Source organism: Synchiropus splendidus, chromosome 7, assembly GCF_027744825.2.
Source record: "Synchiropus splendidus isolate RoL2022-P1 chromosome 7, RoL_Sspl_1.0, whole genome shotgun sequence".
In the NCBI taxonomy this organism is placed as follows: Eukaryota; Metazoa; Chordata; class Actinopteri; order Syngnathiformes; family Callionymidae; genus Synchiropus; species Synchiropus splendidus.
In genome coordinates, this window is record NC_071340.1 from 14726548 (window position 1) to 14746125 (window position 19578).

General features: G+C 44.3%; 2 protein-coding genes across 11 annotated transcripts; one reads left to right on the forward strand and one right to left on the reverse strand.

Moving 5' to 3' along the window:
• Positions 1–627: 627 nt before the first annotated feature.
• Positions 628–4354, forward strand: tchp (trichoplein, keratin filament binding). 2 transcript variants are annotated; one of them, XM_053870256.1, is made up of 13 exons: positions 628–846; positions 1047–1241; positions 2015–2219; positions 2294–2344; positions 2730–2798; positions 2860–2985; positions 3086–3198; positions 3279–3345; positions 3413–3579; positions 3665–3746; positions 3816–3998; positions 4068–4139; positions 4210–4354. In XM_053870256.1, the coding sequence occupies exons 2-13, from the start codon at positions 1051–1053 to the stop codon at positions 4234–4236; spliced, it is 1353 nt and encodes a 450-aa protein (XP_053726231.1). In that variant the 5' UTR covers positions 628–846; positions 1047–1050; the 3' UTR covers positions 4237–4354. The 2 variants fall into 2 exon arrangements, with proteins under 2 accessions (XP_053726231.1, XP_053726232.1); XM_053870257.1 differs by lacking the exon at positions 628–846 and adding an exon at positions 1459–1604 and having other exon boundaries at positions 1093–1241.
• Positions 4350–19044, reverse strand: git2a (G protein-coupled receptor kinase interacting ArfGAP 2a). Of its 9 annotated transcripts, none has more exons than XM_053870255.1 (20): positions 18700–19044; positions 15110–15243; positions 14917–15029; positions 14709–14814; positions 14556–14642; positions 14347–14477; positions 14186–14280; positions 14049–14094; positions 13773–13824; positions 13622–13694; positions 13464–13561; positions 13276–13387; positions 13058–13191; positions 12702–12851; positions 11344–11589; positions 8764–8846; positions 8503–8688; positions 6649–6783; positions 5375–5438; positions 4350–5254 (listed from the first exon to the last, which is right to left on the reverse strand). In XM_053870255.1, exons 1-20 carry the CDS (start codon positions 18749–18751, stop codon positions 5042–5044), a joined length of 2310 nt encoding a protein of 769 aa, XP_053726230.1. In that variant the 5' UTR covers positions 18752–19044; the 3' UTR covers positions 4350–5041. The 9 variants fall into 9 exon arrangements, with proteins under 9 accessions (XP_053726230.1, XP_053726223.1, XP_053726222.1 ...); XM_053870248.1 differs by lacking the exon at positions 6649–6783 and adding an exon at positions 9894–9983 and having other exon boundaries at positions 8503–8685; XM_053870247.1 differs by lacking the exon at positions 6649–6783 and adding an exon at positions 9894–9983 and having other exon boundaries at positions 4352–5254; positions 13773–13821.
• Positions 19045–19578: the final 534 nt, after the last annotated feature.

Consider the following 19578-nt stretch of genomic DNA (forward strand, 5'->3'; position numbering starts at 1 on the left):
CTGAGAGACTGTGAGGTTCGAATGCAGACACACACACACAACACCAAGCACCCCCTCCACTCCGCCACGCCTCCCCCACCTGCTCAGAACTCATGTGGTGTTGCTGATGTTGCTTTCAGTTTCAACAAATGAGGGATGTTCAATACCCTTTACTTGTCCTACAGTCGGGAAATTCCACAATGTTTGAATGACCAGAACATAGAGTAGTATTGTATTGTATTGTATTGTATTGTATTGTATTGTATTGTATTGCATTGCGTTGCGTTGCGTTGCGTTTCATTGTATTGTATTGTATTGTATTGTATTGTATTGTATTGTATTGTATTGTATTGTATTGTATTGTATTATATTATATTATATTATATTATATTATATTATATTATATTATATTATATTATATTATATTATATTATATTCCAATCATTGCCTGATCTCAGCTTTGTTTGAGAAAATAATGGATAATGGCAAGTATTTCATCCGACAGGACTTTACACCATTACAAAACAAGAAATACAGTAAATAAATGTGGCAATTCGTACTCTAAAGAATGACGTGACGATGCGGGGATAATGAAGACGATAGTAAATCGCGTTTTGGTTTAAATTGGTATGTCCTTTGCTACTCTCCGTAGTTTGGATGTGACCCGGAAGTGGCCGAGATGTAGCATCGAATGTAACCATGGAGTTTTAGAAGATCCATCGAAGACCAGATTTTTGTGAAGGTTCCAACAATGGATTTGGTATCAGGGCGATTCAGCAACGTGATTTTCTACATTTCCAAGTGTTGTAGTGCTCGTGACCATTAATGCTGCTATTAGCATCAGCCGTTCCTGGGAAGAATTAAACCGTAAGTCGAGCATTAAAAGCAACAACAAGCTGTGGGAGTCATATTTGCACCAGACGATGCTTGCATTTCATTAAAATATGTGTTTTCAATTGATTTTGCTCTGAGTGTGAGCTCCTCGGTTGTCTTCATCATCTTAAATGTAACGTTCGCACTAAAGCGTAACGCCTTCTGTTTATTGTCTTCTGAATATTGTTGTGCAGGCAAATGGCTTTACCGACTTTCTCCACGCAAGGACCGAGCCGGGCCCGGGTTCAGGCAGCTCAATGGGCCCGGCAAAGGGAGCAGGAGGCCCAGAGGAGGCAGCAGTGGGAGCACCACGTCCAGTACCTGCGGGTGGAGAGCGTCCGCGGCCAGAAACAGGCAGTTTGGAGCTCTCAGGACTCTTACCAGCAGAGGTATTGCTCTCTCTCCAAAAAGACAAATGTGCTATTAATGTTGCAAATTTAGGGTCGACTAAAAGTTGTCTGTAAAAGGCAACATGTGTACAGTATTTCTCAAGAAGGGTTTTGCACTGTCGGCTAAATAGAACAGTTCACCCAGTTTGTCATTGAGAATTGCGTATGGGGAACGGATGTAACTTGTCTGATGGTATTTTTGGTTTTGGGATTGCAGGAGTTTGTGGAACATTAATGAAGTGAGTGTAGTGAAGTAATGAAGTGAAGTAAGAGTCCAGTCAACAATCAGCTTGAAGTGCCAGACGAATCACTCTTGAAACTTTGTATATCAACTCAACATGAGACCCAATTGGTTACAGTCAGGTGAGGCATCAAATGTGTGTACTTCATGAATGAATGTATTTGTTTTTATCCATATGTTATGGGATTGTAGGGATGCTGGGGCCTGTTAGGTCACAGGACAGTGTCATGATTTAACTGATTTCACAGATGAGGTCTATAATGGAAAGCTTCCCACTCATTCTTCAAGAAGCCCCTCTGCACTGCCAAGTGTGATCCTCTTTCCCTATCTTCAGATAATTGGTGATACAGTAGTTCTTCATACTGGGAAGAGTTGTAAGCAAAAGGGTGATCTCCAGTTCTGTGTGGATCTTTGGTCCCGAGTAAATGTACTGTTCTAACATTTAAATAACTGGAGAGTAAGACATTTTCATCCAGACACAACCTGGCGAGCTACAGACCTGATGGACTCAGTCTCCCCTCCTCTCGGTCAGTATGGCAGCGTACCATAAAGAGCGACTGAAAGAAGAGAAGAGGGCCAGTCTGGAGCAGCGCAGGGATCGACTCCGGATCCTGCTGGAGGAGGAGCGGAAGCAGCTGGAGGCCGAACTTCAGGAGGCTCTGAGTCATAGACGAACGCCAGCAGGTCACATGAGAACCAAAGAGCTCTTGTCAGAGCGGGAGGAGCGAAGGAAAAAGGTGTGTTCAACGCTGTCAACGACCTTTTTAAAATACAGTCCTGGACTGAGCATAATGGGATTTTTCTGTGGCAGATTGCACAAGAGCTGCTGAAGGAGCACAGGAGGATGAGTGAGAGTGGAAAGGTAACTGTTTCCGCTTTAATTTCATCATTAACCCCCCCCCATTTCTTGACTTATGAAGTTCAATTCATGTTTATTTCAGATCTATTCCCTTTTGTGTCCAAATTAATTTTCATCTGAAAGCAACGTATCAAAGGCCAGCAGCCGCACAATCGTCAAGTAAAAGTTCTTAATAATTGATCTTGTGGTGAACACAGACGTCTGTGCCCTCAGTCTTCAGACAGTGATTAATGGCTTTGGTAATCGAATAAGCCCAAATGAGACAAGCAAACACCAACTTGAACTGGAAACTAATCAGGCTCTGGAGGCAGAATATTCCACAGCTTTCTGTTCACCCGAGTCCTTCGTCCTCATTAATTCGCTTCACCTCTCCATCTTCTGCCAACAGCACAAGTCCGTGTTACACAAAGATCAAGTTGTCGGTCAGGAGCTGGAGCAGGTGAACGAGAGGCAGCAGGTGAGTTGGATGTCAAGTTGTTTGAGCCTGAGTCTTGTGCTCACTCTCCTCTGACCTGCAGCAGGAGGAGACGAGGTGCTTGGAGAGAACAAGACAACAGCGAGAAGAGAGGAGGAGAGCAGAGAGGCGTCGAAGAGCAGAGCAGCTCCGGAGACAGATGGAAGAGTTGAAGCTCAGAGAAGCTGAGGTATTTATCTACAGCACTTCCAAATTCTGCCCGATTTTCGTGTGGGGAAGCTCTTGCTTCTTCTGGTGACGTGCTGAGCCCGTTGTTCTGTCTCTTGCAGGCAACCAGGCTGAAGAAGGTGCAGGAGGCTCTGCTGTTGCAGCAGTGGGAGCTGGAGAAGATGGAGGAGGAGAGAAGGAAACTGGTGGAACGGCGAAGGAAATGTGAGATTGGGTAAGATAATCTAGCAATGACTGATAGGGTTGTTAAATCTAGAGAAATAGCGATAATGATCCTCATCGTGTCCCTGACAGGCACCTCCTGATCCGACAGTATCGAGCTCAGCTGAGGAGAAGAGCTCAGCAGGTGCAGGAGGAGCTGGTAGGTCTGCTCACCCTGGCGACAATTGAAAGTCTTGGCCGCGCTGAAGTAATCATTTCAATATCAGGAGGCCGATCGCAATATTCTAGCTGCGCTGCTGGAAGGGGAGGAGGGGGAGACGGGGAGCACACGGAGGGAGCTGGTGGTCGCTGATGCTGCCTGGATGAAGCGTGTCATTGAAGAGCAGCTGCAGCTGGAGAGAGACCGAGAGGCTGAGTTGGAGTTTCTGCACAGGTCTGGCATGATGGACCAATTGCATCCACGTTTAAATGTTTCCTCTTCATTTTTGAAAATGTTAAACGCGAACGTGCCTCTTCAGGGCAGATGCACAGCACGCATGGGAGAAAAGGGAGGCAGAGTGGGAGAAGGAGAGGAAAGCCAGAGAGCGCCTCATGCATGAGGTACGCTGGTCTCTGCAGAGTTTTCAGACACATTCGCATTATGTGCTTCACGTGACTGTTGACCTGCAGGTCCTGCTGGGGAGGCAGAAGCAGCTGGAGCTGCAGATGCAGAGGAACCGAGAGGCTCAGGAGGAATCACTGAGAAGGCGAGAGGAGCTGATCCAGCAGCTGGAGACGGAGAGAGAGGTGAGACGCAGTGAGGTGGAGGAAGAGGAGAATCAGAGAGGGAGAGTGGAAGAGATGGATGCTGAGGTGAGCAACAGAGGTTTCATCATTTCAAAGAAAATATTTTCATAACTAATGATGCGTTTTATGGAGCAGATGAGGGACGAGGAGGACGATGCAGTTCAGGAAGACGAACTGAATTTGGAGGTGAATCAAGGACACCATGAAGTAAGTTAAAAATAAATCTCACCAGACCATTTAAGATATGACACACTGACGTGTGGAATTGTCCCCTCAGGTTCCCAGCCGAGCAGCCTGGACATGAGAGTTTGAACGTGCCAAAACTAGTTAGAAGAGGCCAAATCCTGTGGACCATTATCACTGTCTCTTAAGACTGTTTTAATAAAGGTTTTGTAAAAAAGTGGTGTGTGAGACATTCAGTGACGCAGGCTGTATTCATAAATAATTTTATTTAGAAAATAATCTTTAAATAGCAACTTAAATGCTGCGTCACAAAAACCCCAAACATCATTTAGGCACAGGAAAGCTGAACACAGAAACACCTGATGGTTGACATGCTGTAGCTCTACAGTTGTTTCCCAAATGTTCCACAGTAATCACAAAGCTAGCGGTCGACACACGGACGTTATGATGCATATTGTCTTGTTTGGTAACATGAGCGACAACACTGTGCAGAGTGGGCTACACACAAGACGACATCTGGCTGCTGGTGAAGTGTGACCCTTGAGCAAGACCAGATGATCAGGTCATCATTAGCTTTTTTTAGTGGAACAAACTGTAACATAGCACCTAAATTGTGCGACATGCTCACTATAGACGACAGATTTATGTTTTTATGGCTTGTCAGTGTCTCAGGATGACGTCACAGCATCCGATCTACTGACTGATGTGCTTCAGTGTGATGAGCTAGTTGTAAACAAAAGTTGTACTTTCCAGAGTCAGTTATCCGTCAAAAAAATGTGCCTTGTTATGAGAGATTTCCCTCAAGTTGTGCTGACTTAGCAAAACTGTCACTCAAATGCTTATCTTGATACAAAAAAGAAAGTCATGCATTAACCACAAATAGAAAAAATAATTTAAAAGGCGACTGTGCGGCCGCTGAAGTGCTGTCAGTTGGTGTTCTCCTTAGTGGTGATGGTCACCAGCTGCTTGGCTGCCTTGGCGATGTCGTACGCACACTGGATGACCTGCTGGGTGACCAGCTGCATGTCCGGACCCGGGCAGCCCTCAGGGGGGACGGCCTTCCTGCACTCGCCCTGCAGCCTGAACGCGCTGGAGGTCAACAAGCGCAGAGAGCTCCTGACCATGTCTGAGCGAGGCTTCTGCAGAGGAGCCGGCAGCGAGTCAGGTACACACGCATTTCTCAACAAGCTTCTATCATAGCACCTTTATTTTCATATTTTTTTCTTGATTTATTGATACAATTTATGAAATTTTCATACCTTGGGAAATAGGGCAGCCATTTCTGTCACAGCCACATGGATTCTTTCTGAGCACGGTATGAAGCTGTGAGGAGAGCACGGTGTGTTTTAGACATTTAAACAACAACATAGAAAACTTTGGCACTGGTAACCACACAGCAACCCAAACATCTACAACCCAACATGAAGGATTAGAACAGCTTAGTTCATCCTTTTTTAAGGCACGGCACACTTTGTTCATTGATACAATCCCGAGGCCCAACATCAAAGGAACCTCGGTCAAATAGTGCTTAGTCGAATGTCCTGTTGAAAATGCCTTTGAATTTGTGAAACTGACACTTGGCTATTTTGGCATGCTGTTTGCAGAAACACGTAGAATTATTTATTTAAAAATGTGTCCAGAAAGGGGTGGGCAATATGGTGAAAATATATCATGATTGTTTCATTTAGTTATTCTAAATAACTGTTTAGATTTTATCACTGTTCTCTGTTTTGCATGATTTTATTTCAGTTTGGGCCTTTTTTAGACAAATCTTTCACATTGCTTAATCATCAAAGCAACAGAGATTCTTTATTCTCTTCACATTTTCAGAATATATTCTACTCTGCATTCAGTTTTTAGCCAAACCACGAAGCAAACAACGTTGAGTGTCAACGTTTTTAAGTGAGACGTCATGTTAGCTCTGTTATCACTGGGCTCATGCTTTGGCATCGCAGGTCTGGCAAGGAGCAATACATCGTTCTGTCATGATGGTGTGTGGCCCAGTTAGAGGCGCATCAAAACAAAAACAATTTAAAAACAACTCGAAGATCTGCCTGCGGTTTCTTCACTGCGCGCGTGTGTGTGTGTGAGAAGAGCCGCACCGTGGCAGTGCAGCTGTGAGTGATGAAGGCATCAACATAGACCTGCAGTGTATAGAAAGAATGTGACCGAATCCATTTACAATTCTGCTCACGTTGGCAGGACCGCAATGCAAATTGTTCATGATTTAACGTCATCGTATCGCCCACCTCTATCTCTGGACAAATGCAGTGAAACTGGACCATTTACCGTGACAAACCTGGCACCGGTTGAAAACACTGGATTATACAGTAAGATGCCAAGAACTACATTAGTTGATGTTAAAGTCACTTCAAACACGCTCCACTTCCATGTGGACTTCTGTTTAACCGGCGATAAACAGGATGTTAGCCGGCACACTGAGAGGGAAGTTGTTAGTAGACAGAGAAGGACAGAGTCTGTGTGAGGAGAAAGTGAAACTGTGCCTGGGAGGCAGGGACAGAGGCCAGAGTACCAGGAGGCGGGGTCAGGAGACCGGAGGGCCAGGGGCTGCAGGGGAGAAGGGGACTTCTCTGCCCAGGGCACCAAGGTGCTGAAGCACCCCAGACTGTGCCTGAGACGCCGCGTGCCTTCACGCTCGTACGGACGGCTACGGCAGCAGGACAGGAGAGAAGGCATGTAGAATAATAAGGGGGTGGAGTCAAGCAAGAAGCGGAAATGAATGACCACAGTAGAGACACGGAAGCAGAAACCAACAGCACCACACATCTGCCAGTCTGACACATGACTCACTCAGGATGAGTGGGTGACACTGTGGCACCGTATAATGTGAACCTTATTCACTTGGACGCAGATGAAAGCACTTCATATTGTGGAGTTATTTGTAGTTAAATCCGAGTAGTACTCACATGTCATTGGCACCATTGTTGTCGCATTATTAAGCATGACTTAACAGTATATAATGTTACCTGATAGAGTTTTGTGACAGGATGGATGTATAGGATGAGAGGATGAGCGGGGTGAAGTTAGCAACTAAGTTTAGAGAGCTGTCAGAAGGCAACAACCTAACCTAACCTAACTTAACACTAACACTAACAACACACAGAAACATCGCTGACTAATTGGCTGCATGAGAAACAAAAAGAGAGGGAAGATCCAGGTCAACTGGTGTCAACAGAAAATGAACCTGAAGAGAGAGATCCTCTAAGAACCCCTTTGAATGGTAGGTAACAATCATTCAATTATGGGATGTTTTTGGTCAGTTGTGTTATTATTGCACTGTGCCACTAAAAGCATTAACTATAAGTACACTGATGATAAAGTGCTCCCACACCTACTTACTCATCTAAAACTAAAAATGCAAGTCCCAACTAGATGCTGCTGTTTATGAATAAACAGCTCGTGAATGCACCGCACGCCACCGCCACTCTGCTCGTGACAGTGAGGCTCTGCAGCTACAGTTGAAGCTCTTAACAGTGTCTCTAGCTCAAAGGATGGCCGAGATATGGCCCGGACTGCGTGACGGCACTCTTTGCAGCCCAGTGACCTTTCCCCTACTCTGCAGCTCCATCACCACGGCAACGCTGCACGTCCCTCTCCCTCTCACACAAAGCACAGCTGAAAAAGTGCTGAGTCATCATGCTTCAGAAGGCCGAGTTACTTCCTGCCTGAACAAATGGCCACATCTCGGAAACCGTAGCAGATAACAAAAAACCGAACACACCGTGAGAATCCTTTAGTCTCGACCCGATTTTCATGTGTCAACAGTCTACCGTTTGGCCAGGATGGCGAGCTAAAATTGAGTAACTTTGCCGCAATGTTCGCGCAGCAGCCTCTCCTCAATGCACTTTCAATGGAGGGCCAATCCACGTTTGTTGCGCTTCTGCAACTCTTACGCAAGGTCGGAAAGTTGTACAGTAATTCTGAGCACATTTTACAAGAGAGGACAAGTGTCACTACAAAACTGGTGATTTTCATGTTTCTGCGTCCCACCGTTTGGCCACAATCGCAGTTTAGAAACGCGAAACCTCCTCTGCTCCACTCTAACCAGCTAGATTGCTCACTCTAACTTTTCAATTTTTGTCAAATCTCGGGTTCTTTGAGGCTATTTTGTGGGCAAACGATACGACCTGGCTCGGATCTTTTTTTAGGGGCAAAAGTGATGAAACCTCTTCCCTTTCATTTTCAATGGGGAAAAAGTGGTCACAAAACCGGGAATACCTGCACATTTTGACTTTTGAACCGTGTCTTTACGGCAAAAGCTCTGGGAGGAGTATCGTGAATGCACCTTGATAACTAGTAGACTTCAGATCATTCGATAGAAGAGCAACAGAATAGAACAGAGGTCAGAACAGGACATGGGTCTCACCTGTCATGTTTGTTCTCCTGCGCAGCTCGCAGCAGCTCCTGGATGTTCTTGGTGATCTGCTCGGTTTTGCGGATGACGTCCTCGGTGCTGGGAAGTGTGGGGTCGGACTCTGTCTCCATATCGTCCAGCTCAGGGATGGAGGTTCCCTCTCCCATCCAGCCGCTGCTCCGGAGTCGGCCTCGCCTACTTGGATCATGAATCGGAAATAGGATCAAAGACGCAAAGCACTGAGGTGGCCACTCAGGTGTTGACTCCTCTTACCCTGAATCTTCCAGCTCAGGGTCATTGAAGGTGTTGTCGTAGTCGCTCTCTGGCATACTGCTCTGCTTCTCTAACTTGGAGGCCTAGAATAAGAAGGCGTCTGTCAATCCCACCTGCCACGCTGGCGAGAGCTGCGAGTGAATTCCCAGCATCAAACTCACCTCAGTAAAAACATTAACACGGAGCAGAGTAAGTGTACATGTGAGCATAAAAGGCCTGAGCCATGAGGCCAAAAGAAAAGCTGTGAAGCAATGGCAGCCAGTCATAACATGGTTATCAGTTAGTAGTATCAGCCAAAGGGCTTCAAATATATTGACTTCAATGACTGGAACTGGTCAGAACAGACGGCTATGACACCAGGTAATAACTTACCCTGCTCAAACTCATTATTCATAGTAGAGGAGGCTCATAAATCCACTACTGGAACATATTAGAGTCAAGTACCAAGGTCAGTCATTTAGTCAGGAGCCGTGACAGAAACATCAACCACCGAGTTCACAAAGAGAGGTGACGGTTTTCATTGTTGATGTTTACCTCATCAGTTAGCGAAATTAAAAATCTGCTCTGACTAGTTAGGAGTATGTGAAAGCTAGTTTCAGATTACTCAAATAACCAGACATTTAATGAGCATTTCCAACAAGTTAAAGACATCCACAGACAAAACAAATGTGGGGAGTAATAGTTAAGACACTCTTATATTAAGACAAGAGGCACACATTTCCTGTGATCCAGCCTCGATGTCAGCTTGCTACTTTAAAGGAACACATTATGGGAGTGGAAATGGAAAGCTTCTTCGGAATGTGCCACTTAGTCAGGTGGAGTTCTGGTTTTGGCTGATTTGAGTTGACGGACACTCTTGTATGACGGTTTGTGTGTATGATACATGAACAACGTAGTCATGTCAGTGTTCCTGTGACGTCTTGAGTCAACAACATTGAACAATGAGCATCAGTTTGCAAGCGTCACATCACAGGTTTTACATTAGCCAAACAACATTCGCTGATGAAGGCAGATTCTGCAGGTGAGGGTGGTTCATGCAGTGCGGCTTTTAGTGGAGGAGTGTGGCGCGTGAGTTAAGACTCGGTTTAGGGTAGCAGCGTCCCACCACTCGTGGACTGAGTGTACTTAACCTTTTGAGTACTTTCATCCCTGGACCAAGACAAGGTGGATGGAAATGAGGGGAGAGATGAGGAGGTGGTCACAAAAGCCCCCTTTTCCGTCTAAACACAGGGTTTAAGTCACACTTTAAAACAAAATGCTTGAATGTTAAAATCAAAACACATGTTACTAGATGAGTTAGTGATTTTTGAAAGTTGGGAAGAGTTCAAAATCACAGCTTTCAAGAAATATTAGGGATTATTACGTTGTTTATAGATCCTGGGATACACTGTGACCACCTGTCTAACATTGCATCGGTGCCATCTGAGCTGCTGCAGTGGTCAGGATCAGTCAGCGCTGAGGCACCCAGGGACATGATCTATGAGCTGGATGGCGGCTTGGTCCCTTGGTCCCTTTTGTTTAGAATCAGTTTTGGTTGTGGACATGTGTGTGGGGCACTTGATCAGGTTTCATGTTTTGTCATCCAGTTGATCTAACCATTTTAATCTAGAAACAACTGCACTTTAACCTTCAACAGACGCTTGTTGCAATATCAGACAGATGGTCACGCTCTCATTTATGTTATAATTGGAATAGGAAACTTCAAAGAAATATACACGGATGAAAATTTCTAAAATGATTTTCACGTTGGAAAAAAAAGTCATGCAAAACAAAACACAGAGTAGTTGTATGGGAGGTTTAATGGTTCATCAAAAAAAAAAATAGAAAGAAAGAAACAACAATACAACCTCAGAATAATACCACAACATCTCAGCAGAGTGGCCACAACACCACAAGGTTAAACAAGGTTTTTAAGATTTAGATCGATGACATGGCTGCTGGTCAACTGATAGCAAAAAGTGTGCTTATCCTGCGCTCACATATAAGTTTCCCTTCATTCAGTAAATGTACATCACCACAAAATGAAACCTCATTGCTGTGTATTGATGATCTCAATCCTGTAGATTCACAGGGCCGCTGAATCCTCTTGGAATGAGCAGATTTTGTTATCAATTTTAAGAGTTATTCAGGGGATGAAAATTCACATTCTAGCACTGCTGCATCCCTGCAAGCTCCTCACGGTTCTCTGAGGCATCAGACATTAACTAAACACATTCATCTTGACTTGAAGGACAAAGCATGTCTCCATCATCTATATATGACAATCTGCGTAAAACAATGAGCTCTTTATAAGCTGTGAAATGAGCTTAGAATGTTGGTCCAACAAATTATTTGTTGAAAAGTCAGGTGATTTGACTGGAATTTGAATTTGCATCCTTTTGTGTTTTAGCTTTTATATGGCCTCTGTCAACATAAGGTGAACTATATGAAGTGAGGTGGAAACACAGAGCATGTAAAACACTTGGGCTGGAAACGTACGTCAACAAAGGCCAAAAGGTTGCAGACAGGGTGAAGATAGGAGTGGAAACAGTGCAGTGGAGAGGAAATGGCAAAGGAATGCAGGGAAGGGGTCTTACTTACATGAGGGAAGGGTTGCAGGGTGGGGAGAGCCTCCTCTTGGTAGCCAGTTTCCCCTTTAGGGAGATAAGGCTTCAGGCCTGAGCCGGTCTCATACATAGACATGGGCCGACTGGACCGAGCGGACTGCCGGCGTTTCATGGCCGAGGGGCTGGAGGGGTCGGGGAAGTCGGAGCCGCTGGGGATCTGATAGATATTGGTAGTAACCTGCCGCTTGAGCGATGTGTTCTCGCTTTGCAGAGTTTGCAGCTGGAAGAGACGGTCAGCAACACACTAAGAGGCGCACTCAGCAAAGCAAGCCTGCCCTGACCTGTGCAGCAGAACACCTCGCACTAAATCGCCTGTCGGTACTTTATCTTGTATTTGTCATCGTTTTCTGCAGAATAAAAATGTTGCGACCACTGACAACAGCAAAGTAGCCAGTGACGTAATTCATAATCAAAACTAATGCAAATGAATATCAAGTTTAATATTGGTATCACTATGTTGAACCCGAAGCAGTTATTGCTGAAATCCACAGAGGACACTAGTGAACTAGGCCCTGTGCTCCTCAACAAAAGTTGACTTGTGCAGAGGACAGGCACAGTGTGTCTGTTGTGTACAGTCAGAGTTTCCATGTGCAAGAGCTTCTCTGCTGTAACTACAAGCAGGTCTCACTTCACACAGCAGTTTCAGTTCAACTTGTGCTACATTTGTCTATTAAACTCATTCATTTTAAGCTGCGAAGCAATGAAGCAAGCAGAAGAGTGCTGCCGCACAGGTGCAGGTCAAGTCACAGATGGAGCAGCTACAGTACAGAGTGATGTAGACAGCACAAGAGGCAGGATTTGGCTGGTGTGGGACACATTTCCTGGGTAATTCAAGAGTCCCTTGTTCCTATACAAATCAAACTTTGTTGACCAATAACCGAGGCAAATGAATAGAAGTGAGGGAAACCACATCAACTTCCTGAAGTGTAATCCAGTCGAGTTGTTTTAATAAAAACTTTTGGGACTAAAAACTATTTAAATGAGACAAAAATGGAATAAAGATGTACATAAAATCTAAAATGTTCTTCACTCATGTCTCGCTCCGTCATGCTGGTTAGTCACACTAACTTTTCTATACCAAAAGCAGGTGCTACTTTTATGCTTCTATAAAATCGGGACATTTGAGGCTTAGATGGAGCATGCTGGCCAAAACAAGGGGTGGACCAGCAGGGTGTCACAGTTCCCCCGTCAGAGTGCAGATGGACCAGCCACACAACCAGCACAGAGGACACAGTGACACTGGGCAGGAGCTCTGCTGACCACCGTGGCCCCACCCTCCTCAGTCCGGCCCCCGAGGTGTTAGTGATCTTATTGTTGCATCGCGGTGGATACCTTTTTCTGCATCAGTCGTAGCTCATCGCTCAGGTTGTTGTTGGCTTTCATGAGCTGCTGGATTTTAGCCTCAGAGGCAGAGAGAGCATTTTTCACCTCCAAGTACTCCTGCATAGTGATGGGGCTGTCTGAGAGGTCCGAGTCCAGGCTCTGTTTCAAACATGCAGATGAGGGATCATTAGAATGGATGAGCAAACTAACTTAGTAGTAAGAACCAAGGAAAGCTCAAACTGTGTGGCCCAGTCAGTTCGTGTGCCTGGGCCTCTATGTCATGCCCGATTTTAAGAGCACATGTGCGGGTCTCCATTCATAGAGCTGAGCATTTGGGGGCACCACTTGTCTGAATATCAGCTTACCTTGGTCCGATCCCCTTTGCTAGACGGAAGTTCTTGGTCCGTGTCTTCATCAGATGCCACGCTGTCATAGTCCGGCTGGTCGTTGTCCTGGCTGTGCTGAGCTGCCATGCTCTTCAGGATGAGTTCAACGTTGTCTGACATCGGACGACATAAAAGGATCAATCCAAACCCTGTTTTTCCCCTCAAGAATCAGAGAGAATGTGGGATGTGACTCTGACCTTTCGGGCTGGAAACAGTGTTCCCTTGGTGTCTTCTCTTCGCATCACTGAGGATGTCGATCACAAGAGTTGCAAACTCGTGTGCGTTAAATCGAGCTAGCTTCTGGCGTCCCTGAATGAGAGAAAGAACGTGGAACATTAATAGAGCAGAGGAGTCACACTATTATGCGGGTTGCACTTCTCCTGACCTGATTTCGTGTGGATGAATATTCAGGATTCACGGGTAGAAATGGCACCACGGTTGTTTCCGTCACCAGTGTGCTGTGATTCTGTGTCGCTAACCACACTGTGGAAAGAGGTCAGTCTCCCTGCGTCGTCCCATCTGCTGTTCCAAATCAGTGTTTACCTGCGTCAGTCTCTCGCCGGTCCACCTCGTCATACACGTCCATGGCCAGCTCCTCGAACAGATGATTGCTGAGCTGCGGCGACATTTAAAGACAAAAAAAAAAGAATTGGTCTCAATAGATTTAACTTAACAAAACGCCTCCCATACTTACAGACTGCAGCTTCTTCTTTGCTGCCTTGGCCAGTTCCGATAAATCTAGACTGCTAACCAACAACATGATCATAAATAACACTGGAACGGTTACAGATTCAATGCACATGAAAACACTGCTTATACATACTTACATATTCCTTTTTCCCAAAATTGGAAGGCGACAAAAAAAGACATATGACACCTCAAAATTGTATTTCCTGACACTTGTTTGAGAATCATAATGAATACACCAGACTGAAGCAGTTCAATGAAGCAAAGTTGAATGCTTGCTTACCTATCAGCCATCTGTGGAACGATGAAGTGCTGGCCGTTCTTATGATCTGAAACAAGGACCATGTCAGAATTTTGCATCACTATAATGCCTTGGTGTCGCCTGCACAGCCCAAAGTAAATAAATTCAAAATAAAATACCTGGTTTTCTCCCACACAGGTAGAACGCCAGGCGATCAGTTAGCTCATACTGGATCTCCACCAGTCGGTCAGCCAGGTCATGATGGCCAGCCTCCCTGAGAAACCACACATGGAGAATGTTTTAAAAAAGAATCGCTATATTGAGGTTATTCAAAGCTGACCTTGCATAGTCAATAGGTGTTTTCCCATTTGTGTCAGGAGCTCCTGGATCTGCTCCATAAACAGTCAAAAGCTCAGCCTGAGACACTTGTCCTGCCTTCGCAGCAACGTGCAACGGCGTGTTCCCCTTTTCCTTAAAATCACACAGCATCAAATATTCAGGTGCGAACCTCAGGAAGATCACGTTTTTAAATCAAGAGCGGGCTCTCACTGGGTGGAAGAAGTTAGCTTGTGCTCCCAGAGACAGCAGCCGTAAACACGTCTCCAGATTCCCCGTGCGCACACTTGAGTGCAGTTGCTGCGGGGAAGGAAGAATAAGTCACTCCAGGCTGAAGATACAGAGCCAGCAAACGTGTGCAGACACCTTGCTCAAATCCTTGGCTGTCGAGCTGTCGTCCTCCCGACACGGCATGCGATGGACAAAAGCCAGCATTTGGTATTTGGCTTTTATGAATTCAGATTTGTTCGGGCTGGAACACAGACCAGGACAATCGTAACGCGGCAATGAATCATTTTAAAAAATGTTTTGAAACGCATGATCAATACAAAATCTTTAAATGGCTGTCACTCACTGCAGTTTGTCCTGCGGGTTGGCCTTTCGTTTCCCACTCATCACAGACGCCGGGTCCAGGAGCGAGTGCTCCCATATTGAATTGGCACCATTGCTGTATAAAGTGTGAACCATCTGGGGGGGTCATTGCAAAGTGACCCACAGTTAGGCCCTTCACACAAGCGACCATGCTAGGAAAGCACAAACAAGGTCACCTGCAGCTGTGTGGGTGGCCATGGTGTGTGTGTCAGGTGACGGACTTGGGAGCTGTGTCTGCCCAGGCTTCGATGGACGCTGCAGCACTCATCACAAACCAGTACACCACGGTTTACTGACGCCCAGCGGGGTTCTGAAACACACGGCACACTGTTCACACAACTATGACAGGCATGGCTTCTTCATCATGAGTTGACAAGCAATTACTATTAGGGGACAGCTTGGATTCTCTCAGCCAAAAAAATAGGAAATGCAGTTGATAAACAAGACAGTTCAGGGTAACTCTCCCAAAGCGCTACTGTATACTATTACCTTTGCAGTAGTCAAGTTTGTATTTAATTTGAAATGTTTTAAAATATGTTTTATGAGGTTCTAGTTTCCAATAAGGCTTAAAGCACATCTAAAAAACTGCTGAACAAATTGAATAAAAATATGTGAAACCATCCTGTTGTAGTGTAAAACCAAAATGGGTTGCCATGGTTGCAAGGGACGACAGAGGGAGATAAAAGAGATTTAATGAGGTCAGAATTAGCCAGTCTTGTTTGAAGTTGCATTTAGGAGAAACCAGCCATTGTGTTTGGAGGAAACAGCAGAGCGCTGGTGGTATTGGCGAGTAATAATAGCAACTTCCTCTTTCACAAGTCAAACACTGATGATGATGGCACCGTTCTGCTCTAACAGGATGTTGTTGGTCTACTAAGATACTTCTGTCAGTGCAAGCATGGCCCTGCCATCCTAATGCAGGAGGCCTATGATGTGAAGTTTAGAGTTGCCGCCATTACTTATCATATCTTCTGGTGACTGTACTTGTACTAGTATGATGACAGGCACCATTGACTTGGACAACTTGCATACAAAAGTAAGCATTATAACTGGGGATTCACCTCTCTTTTTAAATTCTGCTTGATCCGAATTATTATTATTATTAGTATTATACTTGCGCGTATTATGGGGGAGAAAAAAAATAGAATGGCTTGTTAATAAGGTCTAAGTCACATATATATTTATTGAGTCCATTTAAAATATAATATAAGAGTCTAAATAGAGCATTATCTCCATCTTAATCTCTAATGTTTGGCAATAACCGAGCATTGGAAACTGCCAGTCGCACTGTTGCCTCTTTGTCGCCACTACGTGAAAAGCAGTTACAACCAGACAGGAAGTTAAAACTCCACTGAGTGTTTTTCACATGCTGATTATCAAATTAAATCTAGTTACAGACTTAATATTTATATGAATGATTGATACAATATAATTAACATTCATTACACCAAAAAATAAATACATATTCTGAATGCATGGCGACTTCTATTTTGCCACAGTGTTGAAGCAGAAACCCTGAGTTCCATCATAAGACTGACAAAAAATGGTGTAATTTTTAGTCCATCTCGCCAATCCCTACTCTACATTTTAGAACAGCGATTCTTAACCACTGGGCCGTGAGGGACGCTAGACGCTCAGTTGTAATGCATTAGTCACATATGGTGGCAGTAGTGTGTCAGTGAATTGACTTGACAGCTACAAGTCTGTGATAGATAACAACTATGGAGAAGTTCCTTCAAAGAAAAAATGATAAAGAAAGTGGTCGTCCCCCCCAACAGTAACGCAACTGTGGAAGCAGTTTTGAAAATGAATTTGAACATTTTATGGCGATACTTTCATTTACAACTTACTTATATCTTCTTTGGAGTTTAAATAAGATATATTATTTTTATTTTATAATATTTAGACATGGTTTCATTATATTTATTTTATTCCGAATTTTTGCATCATGTGTATTTTTTTCTTTTTTTTCTTTAGTAAATTTGATGAATTTGACTTGCACCTGGTTCTGTTGCTGATTGGACTTTTCGATGACAAATAAAGATCTTTGTGGTGATCACATGGTTTCATGTCATTTCACAAGGTTTTGGTTTGTTTACGTGTGCTTAATTCTGAGCAAAACAATACAGACATTGAGCACTTGCTGACCACATGAAATGACTTGGCAAATGGAGAGCAGCAGCATTTGAATCGAGAAGATAAAGCTGTTGATATAAAACAAATACAAACAATAAAAAAAGTCCTAAGAGCTGTTTTCAGACTGATAACTACATGGTAAGAGCAGAGACGTAGAGCAGTTAGCATTAATGAGCAGCACCATGGTAATGGATTTTTGTATTTCAAACCACAGTGAATCATATTTAAAAAGGTCAACACATCCCACAACATGCACATTTTTGTTATCTTACAGTGGCCTTTCTCCTCAAACAATAAGACATGTCTGCTTCCTGTTCTGATAGATAGCTGTTGTTGCGGCAAACATTTCATCCATATGTCCCTCGGACCGCCTGCAAACGGGTGAGCAGATTGGGAGTCTGGCACAGTGACAGGGCAACTGAGCAGCAGCTGCTGAGGTTGCTAGACAGATACTTGCACCTGGTCCCTGCTTTCAGACTCCCATCCAAACGACTGTCCATTGAGACCCAAGCGCTGGCATGTCTCTTTAACATTTCCTCAACAAGTGAGGCTAATTTTAAATTCAGATCTTGCCCTGAAACTCTAAAAATATTTACACTTAACAGCTGGTCGGGCTGGCATGGAGGGGCAAGGCTGGCCAGCTGTTGGGAGAAGGGAGTCAGCGGCGACATAGATACTATAGCAGGGTAAGACGATAGACGACACCCGGGGAGAATCTTTGTGTTCAAGTCTTTGTGCTATTTAAAAATAGCACAGTCTCTAAACTGGCGGAGCGTCGACAATACCAAGTGGCGCTTTCTGGCTAGAAAACATGCAGTCGATTCAGTCAGCATCCTGTTTGCCTTCCTGTGTCGGCCAGAAAACATCAACATTTTTCATACAATCAAAGTAGTATATTCAAGCCAGTGCAAGCATCCGATTTGTACAGAAAACAACTTACATGCCAAGCAAAAGCAATGACTATCACTAAAAAATGTTAAATTACACATCAGTATTAAAAAAAAAAAACATGAAAACAGAAAACACAACAATTCCACATGGTGTGTTTAATGTCCTGTATTTGCTCATCAATATAGCTTCTGTGCTGGGTGACGCTTGGCGAGGGGACACTGAGGGACGGAGTTTGATCTAGGCGAGTTTGTTTGCACCACATCTGAGGACAGACCAAAGAGCACAGCCTACCAAAACAGCCAGAGAAGAGCAGTGAAGTCTCACTGTCAGGTGACAAGCTTTTGAGATGCCCAGGAGAGGATGATGGTTTTCATGTGTGAAGCAGAATCAGAATGACTTCCCTCTACTACAGTAGACTAAAGATGATCATGAACTCCAGTAATATATTTAAATGCATTTAATATAACTTATCTCAAAACGATGAATACGATTATATAAAGTTGCATTACTTTTAGGAATCTAAATGACATATGGACACCTGATACAGTGAACATATTTTGCAGGTTGACAGCTACACGAACACCAGGTGTGGCTGAAACAGAGAGACCTCAAGTTGATATAAAGAAGTCAGCTCTGTTAATCTGCTTTAAACCCAAAGATCTGAGGCTGCAGCCTTTAAATCCACACATGTAAATAACAGCTACCAGCTGGCCCAGAAGTCTGCTTTCTGTTCGCCTACCTGGGACGCTGCAGTCGGCGCACACCTCGGTGTTCCGTAGACGTTTAGACATTCTCCAAGTTAGATCTCGCCTCTATAAAAAGAAAAACAGCCCGCTTCTCCGCCCTTCCGCTAACCATTGATCAGACTGTGGGAGTGCCTCCCCCCACGTTAGCTGGAGCTAGCTGGTTAAAATAAATCACCAAACCAAGGCGCTGCTTTGGTTAGCTGTCGCTTCAGAAGCATTTCGACGATTTACAACGGAAGCATTTGGTGGTTCCAGTCCTGAAGGCTGGCTGACTTGGCAGTCGGCTGCAGCGAGGCTCCCTCAGTCTGGTCTGGCGAACAGACAGCAGCAGACTGCACGGAGGGCTCGCGTTGGCAGAAGTAGGGCTGTGAACCCTCAACTTTGCCTGACAGGAGTGACGCTCAGTGATTTACTGCGCAAGACAAGTCAATCTATCATCTGATCATCTGATCATCATTGAAGCTTTTAAAATCACCCACTGATTATCTACGATCGATTTTAAGCACAACCTTTAAAAGTTGGATTTTATCATGATTTTATTAGTTGGTTGGTTTTCACATGTCGGCAAGTAGCTGTTGTGCAAAGTAGAAGTAGTCTGCATGAGTTTTGGAACGCTAAAACACAGACACTGAGATAGATGCATTTGAGGTTTCGGAATGTTTAAATAAAGTAAGATAAAGTGAGATGAAAAATCCTGTAGTAGCTTAATAGGCAAAACATATTTACAGCAGGAGAAATGACACACTGCCATGTATTTTGCTTCAACCTTTAAGGTTATAGAAAGAGATCATTATTTATTTTTGTGAGACAAATATTGTTTTTACAGGCTGTAGCAACAATTAAACTGAGGTAGGAAGAAAAGACCAGTCGTA

Coding starts and splice junctions, on each gene's coding strand:
- tchp (XM_053870256.1), top strand. CDS start 1,051: ATGGCTTTACCGACTTTCTCCACGCAAGGACCGAGCCGGGCCCGGGTT. Junction 3,346..3,412: donor AGCAGGTGCAGGAGGAGCTG/GTAGGTCTGCTC, acceptor TTTCAATATCAG/GAGGCCGATCGCAATATTCT. Junction 4,140..4,209: donor TGAATCAAGGACACCATGAA/GTAAGTTAAAAA, acceptor TTGTCCCCTCAG/GTTCCCAGCCGAGCAGCCTG.
- git2a (XM_053870255.1), bottom strand. CDS start 18,751: ATGTCTAAACGTCTACGGAACACCGAGGTGTGCGCCGACTGCAGCGTC. Junction 15,244..18,699: donor CGCCGACTGCAGCGTCCCAG/GTAGGCGAACAG, acceptor CGTGTGTTTCAG/AACCCCGCTGGGCGTCAGTA. Junction 14,281..14,346: donor ACACCTATTGACTATGCAAG/GTCAGCTTTGAA, acceptor GTGGTTTCTCAG/GGAGGCTGGCCATCATGACC.